At 39.7% G+C, this 18541-nt stretch overlaps 1 protein-coding gene across 5 annotated transcripts in view; it reads right to left on the reverse strand.

The window, feature by feature from the left end:
* LOC142389717 (dedicator of cytokinesis protein 3-like) overlaps window positions 1-18541 on the reverse strand; it is a 51136-nt gene that overhangs the window by 19136 nt on the left and 13459 nt on the right. For 3 of the 5 annotated variants that reach the window (XM_075474705.1, XM_075474704.1, XM_075474703.1), the window contains exons 5-23: window positions 16909-16944; window positions 16338-16434; window positions 14328-14476; window positions 12725-12809; window positions 11374-11415; window positions 10253-10407; window positions 10009-10090; window positions 9848-9908; window positions 9607-9754; window positions 8535-8623; window positions 4030-4155; window positions 2851-2975; window positions 2505-2667; window positions 2244-2350; window positions 1264-1435; window positions 1080-1177; window positions 600-683; window positions 405-505; window positions 217-298 (exon numbers count right to left, since the gene is read on the reverse strand). In XM_075474705.1, the coding sequence (XP_075330820.1) occupies window positions 217-298; window positions 405-505; window positions 600-683; window positions 1080-1177; window positions 1264-1435; window positions 2244-2350; window positions 2505-2667; window positions 2851-2975; window positions 4030-4155; window positions 8535-8623; window positions 9607-9754; window positions 9848-9908; window positions 10009-10090; window positions 10253-10407; window positions 11374-11415; window positions 12725-12809; window positions 14328-14476; window positions 16338-16434; window positions 16909-16944 (2002 nt within the window). The remainder of the gene's footprint in view (window positions 1-216; window positions 299-404; window positions 506-599; window positions 684-1079; window positions 1178-1263; window positions 1436-2243; window positions 2351-2504; window positions 2668-2850; window positions 2976-4029; window positions 4156-8534; window positions 8624-9606; window positions 9755-9847; window positions 9909-10008; window positions 10091-10252; window positions 10408-11373; window positions 11416-12724; window positions 12810-14327; window positions 14477-16337; window positions 16435-16908; window positions 16945-18541) is intronic. The other 2 variants (XM_075474707.1, XM_075474706.1) reach the window with 1 other exon arrangement.

An 18541-nucleotide genomic window follows, 5' to 3' on the forward strand; every position in this document is an offset into this window, starting at 1 on the left:
TGCTGAACTCCACACATCAATATCTGCAGAGGTTTTCGATAATTTCCTTTCATCAGTTTTTCTCTCAGCATGGAATTCACTTTCCGAGTCCTCATAGAGTGTCGAGTTACTTCTTATCAGCTCTGTTTCTGTTTGACTGTTTCCTCGTGCCGTGCTAATTAATCCCTGCTGAAGGAGCCAGGATGGAATCAGAAAAAAGTGAACATGATACTTTACCCTCATTGCTTCCTGTATGTGATCCTGACGTACGACCTCAGCGGAACGGTCCATGTACCACTTCAGACATCGAATCAGCTCTCTGCAGGCAAATTGGTGGAAATCAAGAAAGTTTGCAGGCATCTCATATAGTAATATGTTCCAAATAAGCTACTGTAGGTTGTAAGAATTGGTAGATATTGTCATACTTGTATGCCAAAGCGCCAGCAAAGTGGTTTTGGATGTAGGAGTCAATGACAGGTCTGAAGTGGTAGAAACGGCTGTCCCTGAGCAGGTTAATGATGAAAACCTGAGCACACAAATGTTTGTGTTATGCTTCTTTCTACTGTTTAAAGGTCACAACACTTCATTCAAGTGCCAACGAGCTCCTTTAATGTTCCTACCAGAGACTGGAAAACCAGCGGCCCATATTTATCAGTGTTGTCATCTAAAAGACAGAAGAGCGTATCCAGGACATCTCGCAGGAACTGTAAGGGATACAAAGAACAAACCTCAGAACAGCATGAAATACCTCAAATGTGACAAAAATAGAATCAAGGGAAATAGAAAAATGGATAGCCCACTCATCTAAATACAAATTAAGAAAAGCCCATATGCATTGTGAATAATAACCTGGGAAAAATATCTTGCTGTTAACCACTTTATACCTAATCATAATGTTGATATAATTCCTAGGTAACCAATATATAATCAGAATATACTAATAAAAGCAATCATTTCAACACTTTTAAGTATTTTAGAAAACTGAAAATGTATTTTCTCTTTAAAACTAAATGCTGTAATAAAAGATCTTTCATTCTTTTTGAAGATAAATATGGATGGATGGATTCCACAATGAAATGTATTGTAACAGTGATACTGACCTTCACAATCTCCTCTCCACTGATTTGACGAAGTCGACCGAGGATGTCCAACACCCTGTCTGGATGGGCCTTCCAGTTCAGGAGAGCCAGAAGGTCCACTGAAAACAGAATAACATCAAACTTAGCTGAATCGAATCAAACACAAGTCTATAAAGAGGGGCTGGTACGTAAGGAGTTAGGTCACCATTTTGTGTGAGTTTGGTGGAGCAAAGTATGGTGGAGACCCAGAAGGTTTCTTTGGGGCTTCGCTGGAAGGGCAGGTTGGCCGGCAGATTGGGGCAGCTGTTGAAATCCTCCTTACAGCAGGGAAGGCTCAGGTATAAACCCTGGTTACTGAAGGTGGCATTTTCATCACACTAGAGCAAGGACATAGGAATATTAAGAGCGGATGAATTAAGGTTTGGATTAAGAAGTCCAATCAAACACCAAAGGGATGTTTTCAGAGCTGTAACTGGTCTGGAAGAAAAGAAACATTTGATCGGCTCTTCCCTGTTCTCTGCAAAGGACACAAAATATAATATTTATTGTGTTAAATAAATATATTTGGCACTCTGTGTGTAGTTATTTCATGTTAGAAGTCTTTGAGTGGCAACAGCTAAATGGAGATTAGTATCTTGGTTGTGTGGTGCTCTCATAAACATTTTTTGCTTGTGTTTTCCAGCTTAGCCTCCAGGATCTGATGTTTCACCTTTAAATGTGACCTGAAAAACCTGGATACATCACCTGGAGTTGAAACAAATATACTCTAGCATGATAACACCTTTTCCGTGTTTGTGAGCATTCTCTTTTTGCAGAGCATAGCAACCAGAATGGTGAAAGATAGAAACAAATTACAGTAAGACAGAAAATCACTTGTGGGCAATCTGATTGAAGATATTTTTGCATCAGTCACCCAGGGCTGCTCAGCTCATATTGCGGAGAGCAAAAACAAGCAAACAAAAGAAAAACACTCAGCCACGTTTGGGATTACACCGAAACTTCCGAAACATTTGTGAGGTATTTAGGGGACAGTTCCCTAATAAGCAGCGTACTAGTATCAATTTGTCTTCCTTTTTTTTTAATGAAAATAATTTGTATTAAAAAAAAAACAGAGAACTCAATGCAACAGTTTCCACAGTTGCTATAAGATGTCACATATTTATTGAACGTTTAACCGTGCCATACCTTGTACACATACAGCTCGTGGATCTCATCTGAAAGAGTGGTCCCATCCTCTCTCATAAGAGGAGTGAAGGCAAAGCCAAACAGTTTTTTCTCACCTTTGTCTTTAGCTGAAAGGAAGCACATCATAAACATCATCCATCATATAAGCATCTACACAGCACAAACCACACATGCTTGGATAGCTGTGAGTGTGATGGAATTTGTCTGGAGAGACTTGTGTGCTGAGGGTGTGACTGCCACTGAGCTGCAGCGCTGACTCACTAGAGCAGTGTCTGAACTCAAAGCGTAGATGGGACCCTCTGAAGCGATCTATGGGAATGGGCAGCTTGACCATCTCACTCCAGCGAGGACTGTTGTTGTGATACAGGACAAATGAGCGATACTCAGAGGTGTTCGGCTCCCCGCTGCCCAAACTGATGCAGTCCTAAAAAAAAAAAAAAAAGGAAAAGACAAGAAAAGAAAAGAAAAGAAAAGAAAAGAAAAGAAAAGAAAAGAAAAGAAAAGAAAAGAAAAAGAGGGTTTATAAGAAGGCTGCACTCATCCTTAACATCCTCATTCAAATACTGATGATATGGCACATAATTATTGATGTGTAAATGTGTCATACTTTGAGCGTGTCCCCATCAGCGTAGAGCACATAGAGCGTGACTTCAATGTTCTTCTGGACGCTCTTGCCACCCCTCTCAAATTCTCCTCGCTCAATGGTCAGATACAGGTCATTGCGTATGTCACCTAGGATAATTAAACAGGGAGGAACTTTAAGTAAAGGGGGTGGCAGGGAAAGCTGCAGTGTTAGCTACTTTAAAAATCGACATGCCCTTAAAACCCCTCCGTTAAAAATGAAATTAACTGGGAAGTATGGAGGAAGGAAAACAAACATGTCTCCTGTCCTGGCGATGTTCAGAAACTACGTCAGCCTCTGCTCCACAGATGAACTCTGAGTGGTCAACATATATTAAGCATCTTTGTGGGTTACACTGTATGTCACTGTTCTTTTCAATTCAAAATGGCCCTGCTGAGTTGAAATACACTGGAGGAGCTCATGACTGCCTCAGCACCTTTTGTGAGGTCAGTGTTTATGGAATAAATATCAGTGGCAACAATGGAGGAAGACATTTTAGTTATTTATAAAATCAGATTATAGTTATTTATATCCGAGTGTTTTCCTTTGGGACAGATGACTCACAAGGAGTGTTATTGGGAGGTATTTCAGGCTATCTGGAGAAGAGCCAGAGTGGGGAGGAGAGGGTTATGGATTCTCAGTAGAAACAAAGCACTGCAATGTCAGCTGATGAAATATTTTGAAATAAACACACACCTCTCCCCTTCCCTGTCTTTGAGTCATCTTTGAAGACCTCTGCTCTCCATAAATTTGCTAAGCACCTGACCTACATGCAGATCTCATGCAGGGAAGAAGTATAAGAAAATCAGTCTTCAAAGTACCAGTCTCTCAGTAAAGAAAAAAGTTATTTGTGCTCCATGACAGGTACGAAAATGTGTTTTTATTCTGTAAAGAGCTGGGGTAAATGTACTTTACCAATCAACTGATATGTAACTGTTTCCTCATCACCCCATTCCACGCTTCCCTCTCCTACATCTCTCCATTTGCTGCTGTTATTTTTTATTTAATCCCCGTCTTATATCCTTCCTGTCCTATCCCTCTCCTCCTTTATCTGCATTCTCATTACCATGATCTGTGACCTCTTTTCATTCCTCAAGCAATCTGACCTCTGGTCTCCCTCTCCTCTCTGTACCCATAACCTCCCACTGCTCTTTGCCTCTTTACCTGGCAGGATGACATCTGGGAAACCCAGTTTCCGTGTGAGTGCCAAGGCCCTGTTGAACACAGCCTGGTTCTCCCGTCTGATCTGCTCCAGCTCACCTCGCAGCAGCTGCAGGGAAATGATGAGGCCTGGTGGCAATGGCAACAGGGTGATGGGCACATTTGGGTGTGTGTAAACGGGATGGGTGGATGGGACAAATACAGAGGTGTAGGATTGTTGATAGAAAGGAGATGTGAAAGAAAGAAAGAAAACAGGGACAAACAAGATGGGCGATAGGAGAAGGGAGGGACAGAAGGGGTATTTAAAGGACATTAGTCAGAATGTGGGGGCAGAGAAGACCGACAGGAGAGTGGATGAAGAGAATTGTTATGTGGAATCGCACTAAAAAAACAAGGAAATACATGAGTTCTGCGCAAATCGAGTGAGAACTTTTTGTCAGGCATGATTCATAATTAAACCCATGACGTGTTCATAAAAAGCAGCTGTAAAGTTCACCATAATAGTGGGTACTGTTTTTAATATTTCACACAAAGATTTCTTTCTTTTTATTCACATCGAGGACACAAAGCAATTTTATCTTATTGTATGAGACATCGATTTAGTGTAGCATTCAGCTATAATGCATTTCCTCCATCAGGTGCTTTTTTTAAATTGACATGTAGTGGTGAGGAGGATGCTGGCTGTGATAGCGTTCACCACTTTAGTAAAAGCATTATAAATCAAATCAAAATATGAAGACAATCTTTGTTGAGACAATGCAGGGAATTATAGCAACTTTAAATCTTTTTTGAGAAATGTTTTTTCTTTTTTGGAATAGCAGAAGCTATTAGTTGATTGATCAATTGGTCAAAAATAAATTGTGAAAAAAAAAAAAGGTCTCATCTGTTCAAAGAACATTGTTCCAGAAGTCTTGTGGATTGTAACCCCAAACTGTACTGCCATGTTCTTTTATGAGACAAGAGGCTTCCTTCTCCAAGCAAGCCATACCCATGTGGTCATTTTAAAATTGTACTGTCATTGAGTAACAGTACGATTAAAAACATGGGCTGCAGGATGGTGTGGTGGTTAGCACTGTTGCCACACACAAAAAAGTATCTGGTTCAAAGCCCCTTGTGTGGAGTTTGCATGTACTCCCAGTGCACGTGTGGGTTCTCTCCAGCTACTCTGGCTTCCTCCCACAGTCCAGAAACATGCAAGTTAGGTTAATTGACCCTTGCAGAGATTGTGCATTGTTATTTGTCTTGGCCCTGCGATGGACTGGCGATCTGTTTAGGGTGTACGCTACTTTTCAATCAGAGGCAAAATAGCTGAGCTTCAGATAGGCTACAGTCCCCTCTACACAACTCTGAACTGGATTTAGCTAGGTGTAGAAAACAGATGGATAAATCAAAAACAGAAACAAAACAGTTTTACTTAATAGTTGAACATTCTGACTTTGTTAAACATCCCTAAAACACTTTTTATAAAATTGTTGTAAACTGGAGGGGTTTTTTTCATATTAAGTAGGTGAAAACACTATGGAATCATTCAATCATGAGGAAAAAGGAAAAGAAATACCTGCACAAGTCTAAATATGAAAATGAATGTGTAGTTAAAAGAGAGAGTTTGCAGATCTTAGGAGCTGTTGCACCTGGCTGATTGACAGGAAACAATGGAAAGGATTATAAAACCCCTTAAGGAGGGTAATTTAACTTGAAGTGTTGCAAAAGATGTTGGTTTTTCTCAATCTGGGGGTTTAAATTTGGAGCAAATGTGAAAAATAGGGAGAATTGTAAAAGGGGAAATTACTGATTAAGCAATGAGGACATCAGGCAAAATAGAAAATATACAGCAAAAGCAATGAAAAACAAATCTGGTGGCAACAGTAGTCAATGTTAATGACCAAACTGTAAGAAACCAGCAGAAAAAAAATGGGATTTACATCCGCAACAATCAAATGTAAACTATCACTAACATCTATCACCTAAACATAAGAAAACAAGGGCAGTGGGCTGAAGAGAAGCAGTGATGAGTCACCAATCTGCAGTGGGCAAGGAAATGATGTTGAAACTTTAGTTTGGTCAAATAAAACATACAAGCATGACTGCCAGAAAAAAAGCAACACATTTCTACAATAATTTTTGATATGGGGTTGATGTCAGATGAAGGACCAGGGGAGATCAAAAGGAAGTTTTGGTGATGCTGGGTCCATTTTTCAGGATATAAATCCTCAACAACTGAGTTGAGTTGAGTTAATCCATCCTACCACAAAGTAAGGAGTGGTCTTTAGGTAAGACTTATCAACTCAATGACACAGCCAGCAAACAGTTTGGATCTCTGACTGGAAATCTTTTGTGGCAATACAGAAAAATGTTACAAAATAAGGCTCCATCCCGCAAAGCTGATCTATCTACTTTACAAGAAAGTTGGAATCTAATTGATGAAGAGTATTGTTTTTCATTTATAAAGTCCTCAAACAATTCAAGCTAACATTAAATCCAGAGGAGGTGCAACAGAGTACTAAATTGAATCTTTTTTGTTTTTGATTCCATCATTTTTTTCCTCTACTTGATCAAAGTAGATCCATTTTATTAAAACATTTTAGGTGTGTTTTACAAAGCCAGAGTGTTCAGTGTTCAGCTACTAAATCAAATAGTTATATGTCATGTGTTTAGTTTGTTATTATTATTCTCTTTTTCTTATTAACAAAAAAGCTGAACGAGCATCCTCCACAGTAGTAATTCCGTATTTTTTGCTAGGGGTTTCAGCACCTTGCTTTGTCAGCAATCTTACTCCAATTATCCATCCATCCTTATATTTTCTATACCCACTTAATCCAATTCAGGGTCGCAGGGGGGCTGGAGCCAATCCCGACTGTCGCTGAGCAAGAGGCAGGATACACCCTGGTCAGGTCATGATAAATAAATAAATAAATAGATAAATGGAAAATCATGCTGAACAAAGAAGCTTTGAAACTTGAACTAGTCCCTTGATAGAATAGAATAGAATAGAATAGAATAGAATAGAATAGAATAGAATAGAATAAAAAAATACTTTATTCATCCTCCAGTGGGGGGAATTAAAAAAACTTGAGCTCATAAACTCATTAGAAAAATGTTGGTCGAGGAAATAAAGTAAGGTTATGGAGTAAAATTAGTTTCTGGTAGACTTGTTCAGACCTCTTTTTGCCACCAGACGGGGCGCCCCCTTTTGGTTATCAAAAAGAGTACAGTATTAAAGCGATACTCCGGAGTAGACTCAACCTGGGGTCATTTGAACCGTGACATCCAGCCAAGTAGCCCACCCGCAGTTTTTTCGATATTGGCTGAACATCAGCTGAGTTACTGAGTTATCCCGAATAGCTTAGTACAAGGGTTAATGCAACCTGGTCCGTATCTCCAAAATTACCACACTAAAATCACATGCCATGACACCAAACTTCTACAGTAGTACAAATATGGTCTGTACTCACAAAACGATGCATTTTGAAGTTTGTACATAGTCCAGGAGATTATTATTATCAACACAAGCCTAATAGCTTCTCTGCTGCTAAAGCTGCGTCGACGTCTCTTCTGGGAGCTGGGAGCTTCAAAGTAAGATGAGGGTGATCTACTACTGTAGACAACAAAGTATATGCAATATTCTATATGGTTTTTTATGAATTTTTATGTTGTAGAGTTGTGAAATTATTTTATCAATGGAGAAATTGAGCAGCCTTGCTTTGTTGTCTACAGTAGTAGATCAACCCTCATCTTACTTTGAAGCTCCCAGCTCCCAGAAGTGACGTCGATGCAGCTTTAACAGCAGAAAAGCTATCAGGCTTGTGTTGATAATAATAAGCTGCTGGACTATTTTCAAACTTCCAAATGCATCGTTTTGTGAGTACAGACCATATTTGTACTACTGTAGAAGTTTGGTGTCAAGACATACTTTAGTGTGGTAATTGTGGAGATAGGACCAGGATCCATTAACCCTTGTACAAGCTATTCGGGATAACTCAGTAACTCAGCTGATGTTCAGCCAATATCGAAAAAACTGTGGGTGGGCTACTTGGCTGGATATCACGGTTCAAATGACCCCAGGTTGAATCTACTCCGGAGTATCGCTTTAAGGGAGTTCTATGTTGGCTGTAAAATTGGATGCCACAATCCATTTTTTCATACTATTTGCTGTTTTTTTAATTGTTCAAGATAGTGATCGTCTCCATCAATATATTTACACTGAATAGCTGTTTTCTTCCATTGTCTATCAAAATAGATGCAATAAAATTGTTATGTTCTAATCTAGAGAGATGTTGGCATCCATTTCAAAGCTTTGATCATCAAAAATAACTTTACATCAATCTCCATATTATCGCTGTTGAGACGTAAATCTGAAAATCTTGGCAAATTACAACCAAAACTAACTGTTTGGCGAAATACCAGTGCATGATGACTGCATCTCTTACATTTTAGTTTATATTATAAAATCCACCAACATCTATGTAAAAATCAAACAGGAAGGAGATCTTCACAGACAGCATATTTACCATAGTTGGTGCTGGGGGCTGAGTACTTGGTATTGGACTTCCGGATGATGTTCTCGTGTATCTGGTACCACTCGTTCTCATTGTTACATCTGGAGAGAAAGAGAGTTAGGTACAGCCGTTAACAACCCGCCCATTTGTGGGTCCAGATGGAGGGATCAGGATTGTGTGCATAGGGACCACATGAACAGCATGAGTCCCAGAGCCGATTTCCTCCTGGAGAAAAGGTAGCAGCAGGGGGAGTTGCTTTCAAGCAGCACATTAGCCCAAATGCACAACACACTAAGCAAACGCGACAGCCAGCTCTCTACCAGCCTTTTTCATTACTGTGGGCCCGAAGGCTCCTGGGAAAGGCATGAGGAAATGCACACACTGGAGCGTTATAGGAGCCGACAGTCTGAAAGCAGCTCAGCTCTGAATTACTGCTTGCTTTTTAAAAGGAAGAACTCTCCGGATCAGCAGAGAAATCAAACAAAAACAACAGCTTTTTACTTGAGAAATCTTTATCTGACACTGAGCTACATGGTTGTCCTATAAACACAACACGAGACAAAATTCATATGAATTCGTATGTAGATGGCACAAAGCACATGTGTGACCTCTGACCCAGAGCGGACGCTGAGACGGTGAGAGCAGCAGTAAGGGGACATTTCAGCTGTTGACTGACAGAAAAATATGCTGAGCTTGGTGTTATTTTGCTTTGTCCTCTAACTTTGTTCAATTATCTTTTTGTCGCTCTCAATGTCTTTGCCTCCCTCGCTCTCTCTCTCTCCTCCAATGTGTTGGCCAGACGACAGGAGTGGCTCTCTGTGCTGAAGTCTAACAGAAGAAGCCAGTTTCCCAACATGCCAAGTGCCCTATCTCAGGCCCAGGGTGAACAGCTATTGATTTTCCAGAGGACACTTCATTATCATTCTGATCAAAACACACCAAGCATCAACAGTGAAGTGCTAGGTTGTCATGCAGAACATTTTCACAGTACATTCCTGTATTACTGCATAGTAAGAGTAAGTACATTTTCATAAGAGATACCTAAACAAAGGAAGTACTAGAATAGCGTCAGTAGGAGACTCACGTGTAAACTTTAAGCACAAAGTCTTTCTCCTCCTTGAGGTCTGTGATGGTATGGAAAACATCGCTCATGGCAAGTACAGCACAGCCATAAGGCCGTCGGTACTGAACATGAGGCGGGCCTTTCTTTGAGTCGTTTAGCAGCATACGACCTGGAAACAAAAAATAGAAAGTATGTAGTGAGGTGAAAGACTGATGAATCCTAATCAAGAACAACATGCTTTAAGACATCTTACTCAAATTACCAGTTCTGATGACATGTGCAACAATGTACAAGTCTCTCTTCAAGTCTTTACTGCTTAGGTCCTACAGAGAAATGGGATGAAAAAAGAAAAGTGACAATCAATTCAAATAACACATTAATTACAGGCTAATTGCGAATACATCACAACGTAAAATATCTTACAGTGAAGAGAGCACAAAGACGATCAGCTTTCTCTGGATTCTTTGGTCCTCCATTTTTGTTCAGTTTCACCATGAATTTCTCACTGCAAAAGAGGCCAGTTCACAGTTTCAGAGTGACTGTCAATCACAGCATGCCTAAGTCAGTCTGCTGGACCGTGATAGTGTGTAGACGTGTGTATGTGTCTTTTGGATCAGACACACGTAAAGTATGTGCAGTAGGTCTGCTCTGAAATTCCTCAGTGTACCTGATCTGTTTGGCCTCGCGAGTATCATACAGAGAAAAGAAGACATCTGCATCTTCGCTGATGCTGTTGTAGGTAAAGCTCTTCAGATTGATGAAGAGATGGTGTGACACAGGAACACGGCATCCATCACCATGACGCTGTCTCGTGCTATCACCCTGGGAAAGAAGAAGAAAATGATCACGAACAAGTCAGGTGCACGCTGCAAGTAAGGCAAATGCCTGCCATTCTTTAAAAGATTTTTATTTAGCAAAACTTTGAAGGTGTCGTAACAAGTAAATTATTCATTGATGTGCTTTACGGAGGGGTTATATTCTCATGCAAGCACGTGCTAGTTAGAGCAACGTAAGCAAGCATGTCCAAATGATTGGATCAATAAATTATGGAATCTGGTATATGCAATGTTTTTCAAGGGTTTCATGGGGTTGTTGTCTTGTGACTAAAACTGCTGTATCTATCAAATGTAGCTAACAAAACAAAACACAGCCACTAGCTAAAAAAAGAAAAAAACCACCATAATTATTTAATGTTAGATACTGTATTTTAGAGCTTGTGTAAAAGTTAAAAAAAAATCCAAGTACAAGCACCTCTGTACCTCAGTGATTATATCATGTTTTTTTTCATGTGTACAAAAGCTAAACTGTGCAAGCAAGACATTGAGATTTTATGAAGCTAATAAGTCAGACTTAAAGGTACTTTTGGGCAGATTTGTAGGCAAGAGCCAGGCTAGCTGTTTGGCCTTGATGCAAAACGATGCTCAAGGTTTAAAAACTAAAGCCCATAACTGGATACAAATGCAACACACTGATGCTTCCATAAAAATGATATTCAATGGACAAACTGTTCACAGTGTCCATTCGTGTGCACATTGGGGCATATGTGTTCCCAGTGGGAATCGGTCCTCTCACTCCCAGCATTGGTGTGAGATTTTTATGGCGCATGAAAGCAACTCATGGATCACCAGGATTATAGACAACCGATAGTAAAGAGCTTAAAGTGCAACAGTGATGCCCTGAATTCATGATACTTTTCTGGTAGAGTGTGTTTGGAAAATAGACGAGAAATAAGAGTTCAAGAGAGAGGTAGAGTGTGATAGGTGGGATGATTTCATGAAATGACAATACCTGATTTGTGCTTTGCTGACCACAGTGTCTGCTGGATACGTGCTATAAAAACAAAGAGTAAGTGTCAAAGAAATATGTCAGATTAGTCTATCCAGCCTTTACACATCCCACACAGCATTAAACTTATTTACATTATAGCAGCTTCAGACGCACACTGCCAGAGTGATGCCTCAGTCGATGCCTCACATCTGACAAAATTTCACCTACGTATGCTGCAGAGTGGCTACACTACTGTTCCTGCAGCACTGAGAGAAGCCCACATGAGGCAAAACGTGAGCATGTGGGAGGGAAGAGGACAAAGCCAGTATCTCAACACACACACATCCACACACACTGCTCTCTGCACAGCAGCCTAAAAGAACTCCTCTACTCCCATACCTGAAGAGGTGCCAAGGCCTTGTGCCCTGCCAAAGACAAGCTCACTTTCATCGACAGAATCAGGAGGCACTTTGGCAAGGAACTGCTCCGCTGTTGTTTCTGAACAGAGCATTTAGTGCGCAAACATTCTGCGTGTAAAGCTGAGAAACAAGGCAATGGGATAATGTGAAGCTGCAGGGCAATTGGAGAATGTTTTCATCAGCATATGGAGCTGCAGTTACTGATCAGAAAGGATCTCCCTGCTAGATAACAGTCTCCAGCAGTATTACATTAGATTTCATAACATCTGTGCTGTAATAGTGCATTTCCAAATTTGCATCTGCTTCAATTGGTCTTCTCTCTCTGTCTTTCTGTTTGCGTATAGGTTCAGAGGTCCCACATCTCTACAACCATAACACATTTGAGCCATTATTTATTTATAGAAATATGTTTTTTGTCTTGCTCATGGTTTAGGGCAAGCAAGACTAAGGTATGTAATTTATTAAAAAAAGATAGAAATAATTCTAAAACATTTATATGTATGTACTTTCCCATAGCCTCACCTGGGACTGTCACTTTGCATTGTATCTCTGCATTGCTAGTGAACAATCACAGTTGTGAGAGTCACATGCATGCAAGAAAAGGGACACATTCAATATGGCGGTAAGAAAAGCATAAAGAACTGGTCACAAGAGGCAGCTCTGACAGCTGAATTGCGCTCTCTCTTGTGAGTCACCTTCTTATGGATGATTTGATAATCAGAACATTCACACATCCCTACACATCCAACAACGCATTCCTATATGTAAAACCAGGCTGAGCAATGACAAATAGGCACACAGTCGGTACAAAAGCTCATAATGTGCTAGTCAGTGACTCATGCCTATAAATATAGTTTATACATGCTGCAGGGAAATATTTAACTGCATTTCATTTAATAATACAGTGTATGAGTTAAAACAGCATGAATGTTTGACAATCCCAGCGAACATACCAGTTTGTACAGCTCTGATACACTGATCTGATCTGGATCCACCATTTCAAACTCTTTTCTGGGAACAAGGTCCAGGCCCAGGTGCCTAGTCAAGGAGGAATAAGGTTTACATACAGAAAAGCAGATTTTAAAAAAAGGACGATATGAATATTAAAGAGAGTGTAAAGACAGTTACAAACTTTGTAAACAAGCTTTGATTCAAGTTCTATACTATACTTTGTAGTGCTACTTATAAGGGGAAAAAAATACTTTTTACTCAATTACATTTATCTGACAGCAGAGGGGCTAACAGTTATAATCTGCTTGCCCAACAGCAACAATCCCTATTTACCACCAACCTTGATGGTCTCTAATAAATTCAAACAAAAATGAAAGACTCACAAAAGTATTTGGGGTTATGTGCTGCAGTGACTTCCTGGAGTTTCCACAGGTTGCCTAGCAACCACTCAAAACCAAGAGACAGCAGATGCTTGTATTACATATAAAAGACACGGCCAACAGGAAATAACATGGACTGCTGTAGATTTTGACGGTAATTTACCCTCAATTAATTTTTTATTAAGCAAAAAGCTGCCAGATCAATGTAACAGTTTAAAAAATACTATTTTGTTGAGGAAAGGAATTATCATGTAAAAAGATGAAAATACAACAAAACTTTAACTTTACAAGTTTAACTTTATTTCATCATTTGTATTCTGGATTCGGCTTCTCAGAAACTTTAATAAAGAATAAAGTATTATATTCAATATAGTCTCATGTATAATATTCAAACAGTTATTTTTTAATGGCTGTACATGTTTGATTTGAAAAGTATTGTGGATTATTTTATTGTAACAACTCTGTACAACATTTCTGGTAGGACTTATCAGTAGAAAACCCCGGGTGTTGTAGAGGAACAATGATTTATGAGCCTAAATTGTTCTCATCTACATGAGACGCCCACTCAAGAATCTGTGGAAATAAAGGCTGCACAGAATGGGTGCAAATCTGTTGTATTTTATTCTGTCATTGTCACATAGTGTTGAACAGCAGCTATGATCTCTTTAACACAGCATTAGATCACAACAGCTCTTAGATCAGCATCTATTACAAACCTCTACCTGCATGAGCTCAGGATGGATCATGAACAAACTATGCTATCAAACTTTTAGGTCTTCACAGTTTTTGCTGATCGGTGAAGCACCAATATTGACCAAATGAATGATGTAAAAAGTGGGGCCAATATAAACTGAGACCTATTTCAAACTACTGAGCTCCTCTGCAGCTCAACCTAATACATTTATTTCTCTTATGGACGACTGCCACAGCTCAATTGGAGTTTGAAACTGGCAATGGCAAGAAAATGACTTTACAGTTCCTCCAGGGGGATTTTGCATCAATTGTAAGCAACTTCAGACTCACTCATCTGCTAAATGACCATAAAATTACATCATAGCGATACTGCTGCACATCCACTCAACCTGTGCTGCAGATCTGTCTGGTGCCAAAAAGGAATATTGTCTTCTTTAGTGGCCAACAATTAGAAACAAATGTTTATTGCAGAGGATTCCTTTAGTTTGCTTCTCTCAATGCTACAAAATCCGCTCAGTACATTAATACTCACTCATTGCCCCAGTCAAGTCGTACAGTGATGTGCCGCTTGATCTCACGAGTCTGGTCCTGAGCGAGGTGGCCCTGAATCAGCTGCCGACGCAGGTCGATGAGCTCATTCATCACATGACGCAGCTTATGGAACAGGTCCACCTTGTGTTTCTATTGACAAAGCCAAAAAGAATCAGGGACACGTGATCTCCTTCAGCTATAACATTTATATTTAAATGCATGTACACCTATCAGTCGCTACATTAAAAACACAGGCAGGTTAAGCAAATGACATGGATCACCCACAGTCTTTGTATTCATGTTTTTACACATACCACCTACCAAACCACGTTGGAGATCAAAAACCTCAACCCTGCCAACACCATCAGGACAGTACACACAGCCACAACTAAAAACTGCTCAGAAATGGCTCAATGAACATGAAAAAGAACCCAAGTCATTGACCTCCAAACCCCAGTCAGAACAAGCATAAACAGAAAATAGAAGAAGCTCAGACCATCCCACAACCTGCACGACTCAAAAAAGACCTTGCCAGTCTATGTTCTGGCACCTGATACCACAGAATATCCCCAAACTGTGCCCATGCTCTGATGGCTTGACACTGTTTCAGCTGCATTAAGGAGAACCCAGTATTAATGCTGTGCGCTATAAATCAAACACAGATCATCTCTGGCAATAAGAGAAATAAGTCTATATCTAGGTGGGTCTACTTTCCATTCAGGTCTAGACAATTCATCCTTTAAAACTGACCCCGTCCCAATCTGTGCAAGGAACAGACCATTATTCGTTTCAACTGAAATTCTAAATTTGAAAAAAGTGGCTGCATAGATGAAATAAACAAACAAGAAGAGAAATCATTTTCCTTGCAAGTCTGCTTTGACCTCGTCACAGTAATGAATTTCATCACCATTTCTTGCAGACCAAGGACAACACTTTTGATTCAAGCACTCTCTGTTCTCCTTAATGGTATGACAAGCTCACATTACCACCCAGGTTTGTTTACACAAACGCAAAGATTAAGTGTACCACAATGGCCATGTAAGTTTAATGAGGATAAACACTGCATGTTCTCAAAGGCTGGTAGCAGCTGAAAACAAAGGTTTTTGTCAGGGCTGATGAGCCCTTTTGGACCTTTATTCTGCAGGGCTTAGTACGTGCATTACAACAAATACACAGTTATGCTTAGGTCATTGCTCCCTAAAGTAATGCCATGAAATCTAATTGGCAAAACTAAGGTGAAATGTGTCAACATCTAGGCAATGTTACATTCTAGTAAAATAGATGCAACTGAGGCAACATTGCCCATATCACACTGGGGGTAAGCACTAAAACCAGCACTGTTAAATCAAGGCTTTACATTAGTCAAGCTTCAGAGGTAGTTACATCATCACACCAATGCCTCAGGCTGCTTAGTTGCTCAGAGCATGAGCAGTCCTCAGTGAGGGGTTATGTAAAAACCCACTGCCAGCTCTGCAATATAGCCACTCAGCTTGAAACTCTAAACCCTACAAACCACTACAGCCTGCCTCCTCAACACTTTGCAGGATTAAGAATGCTTTAGTTTTCTCAGTAATCACTTTTTCCCAGCAAATAAAGACAAACTAAAGGTGGTGGATGATGATATGATGCAGAAACTACAAGAGGCAGACCCAGATTAATCAATGGGTGAATGACACAGCATGAAATTGCGTTTGACAGGTCTGTAGGCCATCCAACCAACATTTATGCTCCCATGTAGCTACTATATGAAAAAACAGGGTGACAGTCAGAACGACATGCTAAAGGGAAATAACTAAAGGAGCTGTCACTGTATGTTTGGACCATATTTCAGGTGAATAGCTGCTCTTACTGGTTAACTGGTTATTTTATGTGTTTAAAAAAACACTCTGCAAAAGTGGTTCTTTAAACTCCCTTCAAAATCTAGGTAGTGACAGAAGCAGCATCACATGTATTGCTCTTTGTTTTGTTTTGAAGTGAGATGTACTGTAATCTGTAACCTGTGGCGACTGACCACATAGAGCTGCTTCCACAGGACACCCCATTCCTGCAGGGTGGTGGTGGTCTCTGTGATAATAGGGTCCTCCAGAGGCACAACCGTCTCACACAGCCTTGAGAGAGGAAAAATGATAATAAAAGATTAAAAATACGAGGACAAATGTGAGGTCAATCTCCAGAACCTTGATTATACTGTTACAAAAGTTTTTTTTCTTCTTTTTTTGTTACAGAGGTTGTTGCCTTTTTTTCTAACTAATTAGATACATGTCACATAAATCACATCCTGCACCAGTGAAGGCTTGTTGAGTTCAGAGAATTCACATGATCACAATTTTTCTTATTATTATTATTTCTTTACTTTATGCTGCTCTTAATAGAAAAATAGTTTCATTACTAGTTGTGTCACTGAGGATCATGTTCCTGTCATCCTGGATCATCATGGAATGATGCAAACTAATTTTGTGATACTGCACAACTCGAGTTAACCTCAGGTTTAGTGAACAGTCAAAGATGGGTCTTAGCAGAGTTATGTTAAGTTATCAAATACCATATAAAAGATAAAGCATGCAGAAGTGACTCAAACTTACATTATCTCTAATTCCTGTGGTTGTGAAAAAGGAAATCTAGGGAGAAAAAATATGACCCTGCTTTTCACTTGAGCGGTTACTTCAATAATTAAGTTCAGTTCAGAAACAATAGCAGAACTCTCAAGTAAAAAAGAAAACAGATTACTCATCCTTCCTGTTTGTCCACATTCATAGGGGAACATAAAAGCAAAGGTTAGATCTCCTGTGGTGCTTTGCACTTTGCCCATGAAGCTCTTGCATGTGCTGCAGGGAATTAAATGTGATACTTTATAATGTTTATAGAACAAGCATCTCCATCTGTAACAGAATGAGTGTGGGTGATTGTCTGTGGCGGGGATGCTTTGGGAAAACTACACAGATGCAGTAGGTGTGTCACCTCATTAACTCCATGAGACAGCAAAGCATATTTCCCAGAGCGCGGCTCCCGCAGCGAGGAAGTATAATAATGTCAATTTCAAAGTCTCTACTTTTAGCTGTTTGAGTGAAAACAAGTCATCCTATGCAGTACCTCGATGAGTGGCTGGCAGTATAAAGTCAAATATTTCAAAACTCCCAGTTCAACTGAGCCATAGATCCCAGTCTGCAGTTAAATCCGGCTGATGAAGAGCTCTGCCGCCTGTTTTTGTCTTTGCCTTAATTCTGGCCTGTGCAGCCGCTACCATCTGTTGTGACAAGATGACTGCAGTGTGTGCATTCATATGTACATGTGCAGTATGTGCAGGCATGTCAGCAGCTGTCAGGTGGCAATTCTCCTAAAAATTGGATTGTAACAAATAAGTAGTGATGCAGACTTAGATAGCAACTGAGGGAGGGATACATATCCTCTAAGACTGACAAGATGATAAATCTATATCACACCATCTGCGTAAAGCCAGAAGGAGCCAGTGGGCCTGACTAGTAAAAAACAAAAGTATTGCCTTCATATTGTTCTCCAATATATAACCTAATAAATACCTGACAGTGGTGGAACTGTTGACAGGACCTGCTGCACATGTTGCACATAACATGTTTTAAGCATTTTGAGATGCACTTCTGTTCCACACTAAATAATCTGCACTGCAGAGACTTAATGCCTGAGCTATATATGTCTGCTTGGTAATAAACAAGTCACATTGACACAGATAATGCTTCTGATATGTGAGATTTGTTCCTTCAATCTAATCTTAAAATGTGTTTGAAATACATTGTTTCTAAGGCTGGGTGAGCTGGATCTATCAAACTCTATCGTGTTGTGCATACTTTTATATCTCATTGTTCACATATACAGTACACATATTCTATATAAAGATGCCATACAATAGGATGTGAAAAGGAGTAAATGTCTTTAAAAGTTCTAACCAATTGTAATTTGTATGGTAGAATTGAATGTTTCACAAGTCAAGGCACTTTATCACACTGATTAAGAAAATATTTTAAATCTAATTATGCCACAAAGAGGACCAACTCAGAGCCTATCATACTCTAATACTACCAGAGATATTAAAGGGATTGCTTCACATCATTTTGAACAACCTAAGCTGCTTAAAATGTATCAGTGAAACATGCTTTATTCTCTATTTCACCCAGTGTGAACATTTTTAATTTACAAGCTTCAGTATTGGTCACCTGAGTTGAGTATATCATTTTTAACTTA

Source organism: Odontesthes bonariensis, chromosome 10, assembly GCF_027942865.1.
Source record: "Odontesthes bonariensis isolate fOdoBon6 chromosome 10, fOdoBon6.hap1, whole genome shotgun sequence".
NCBI classification, from domain to species: Eukaryota; Metazoa; Chordata; class Actinopteri; order Atheriniformes; family Atherinopsidae; genus Odontesthes; species Odontesthes bonariensis.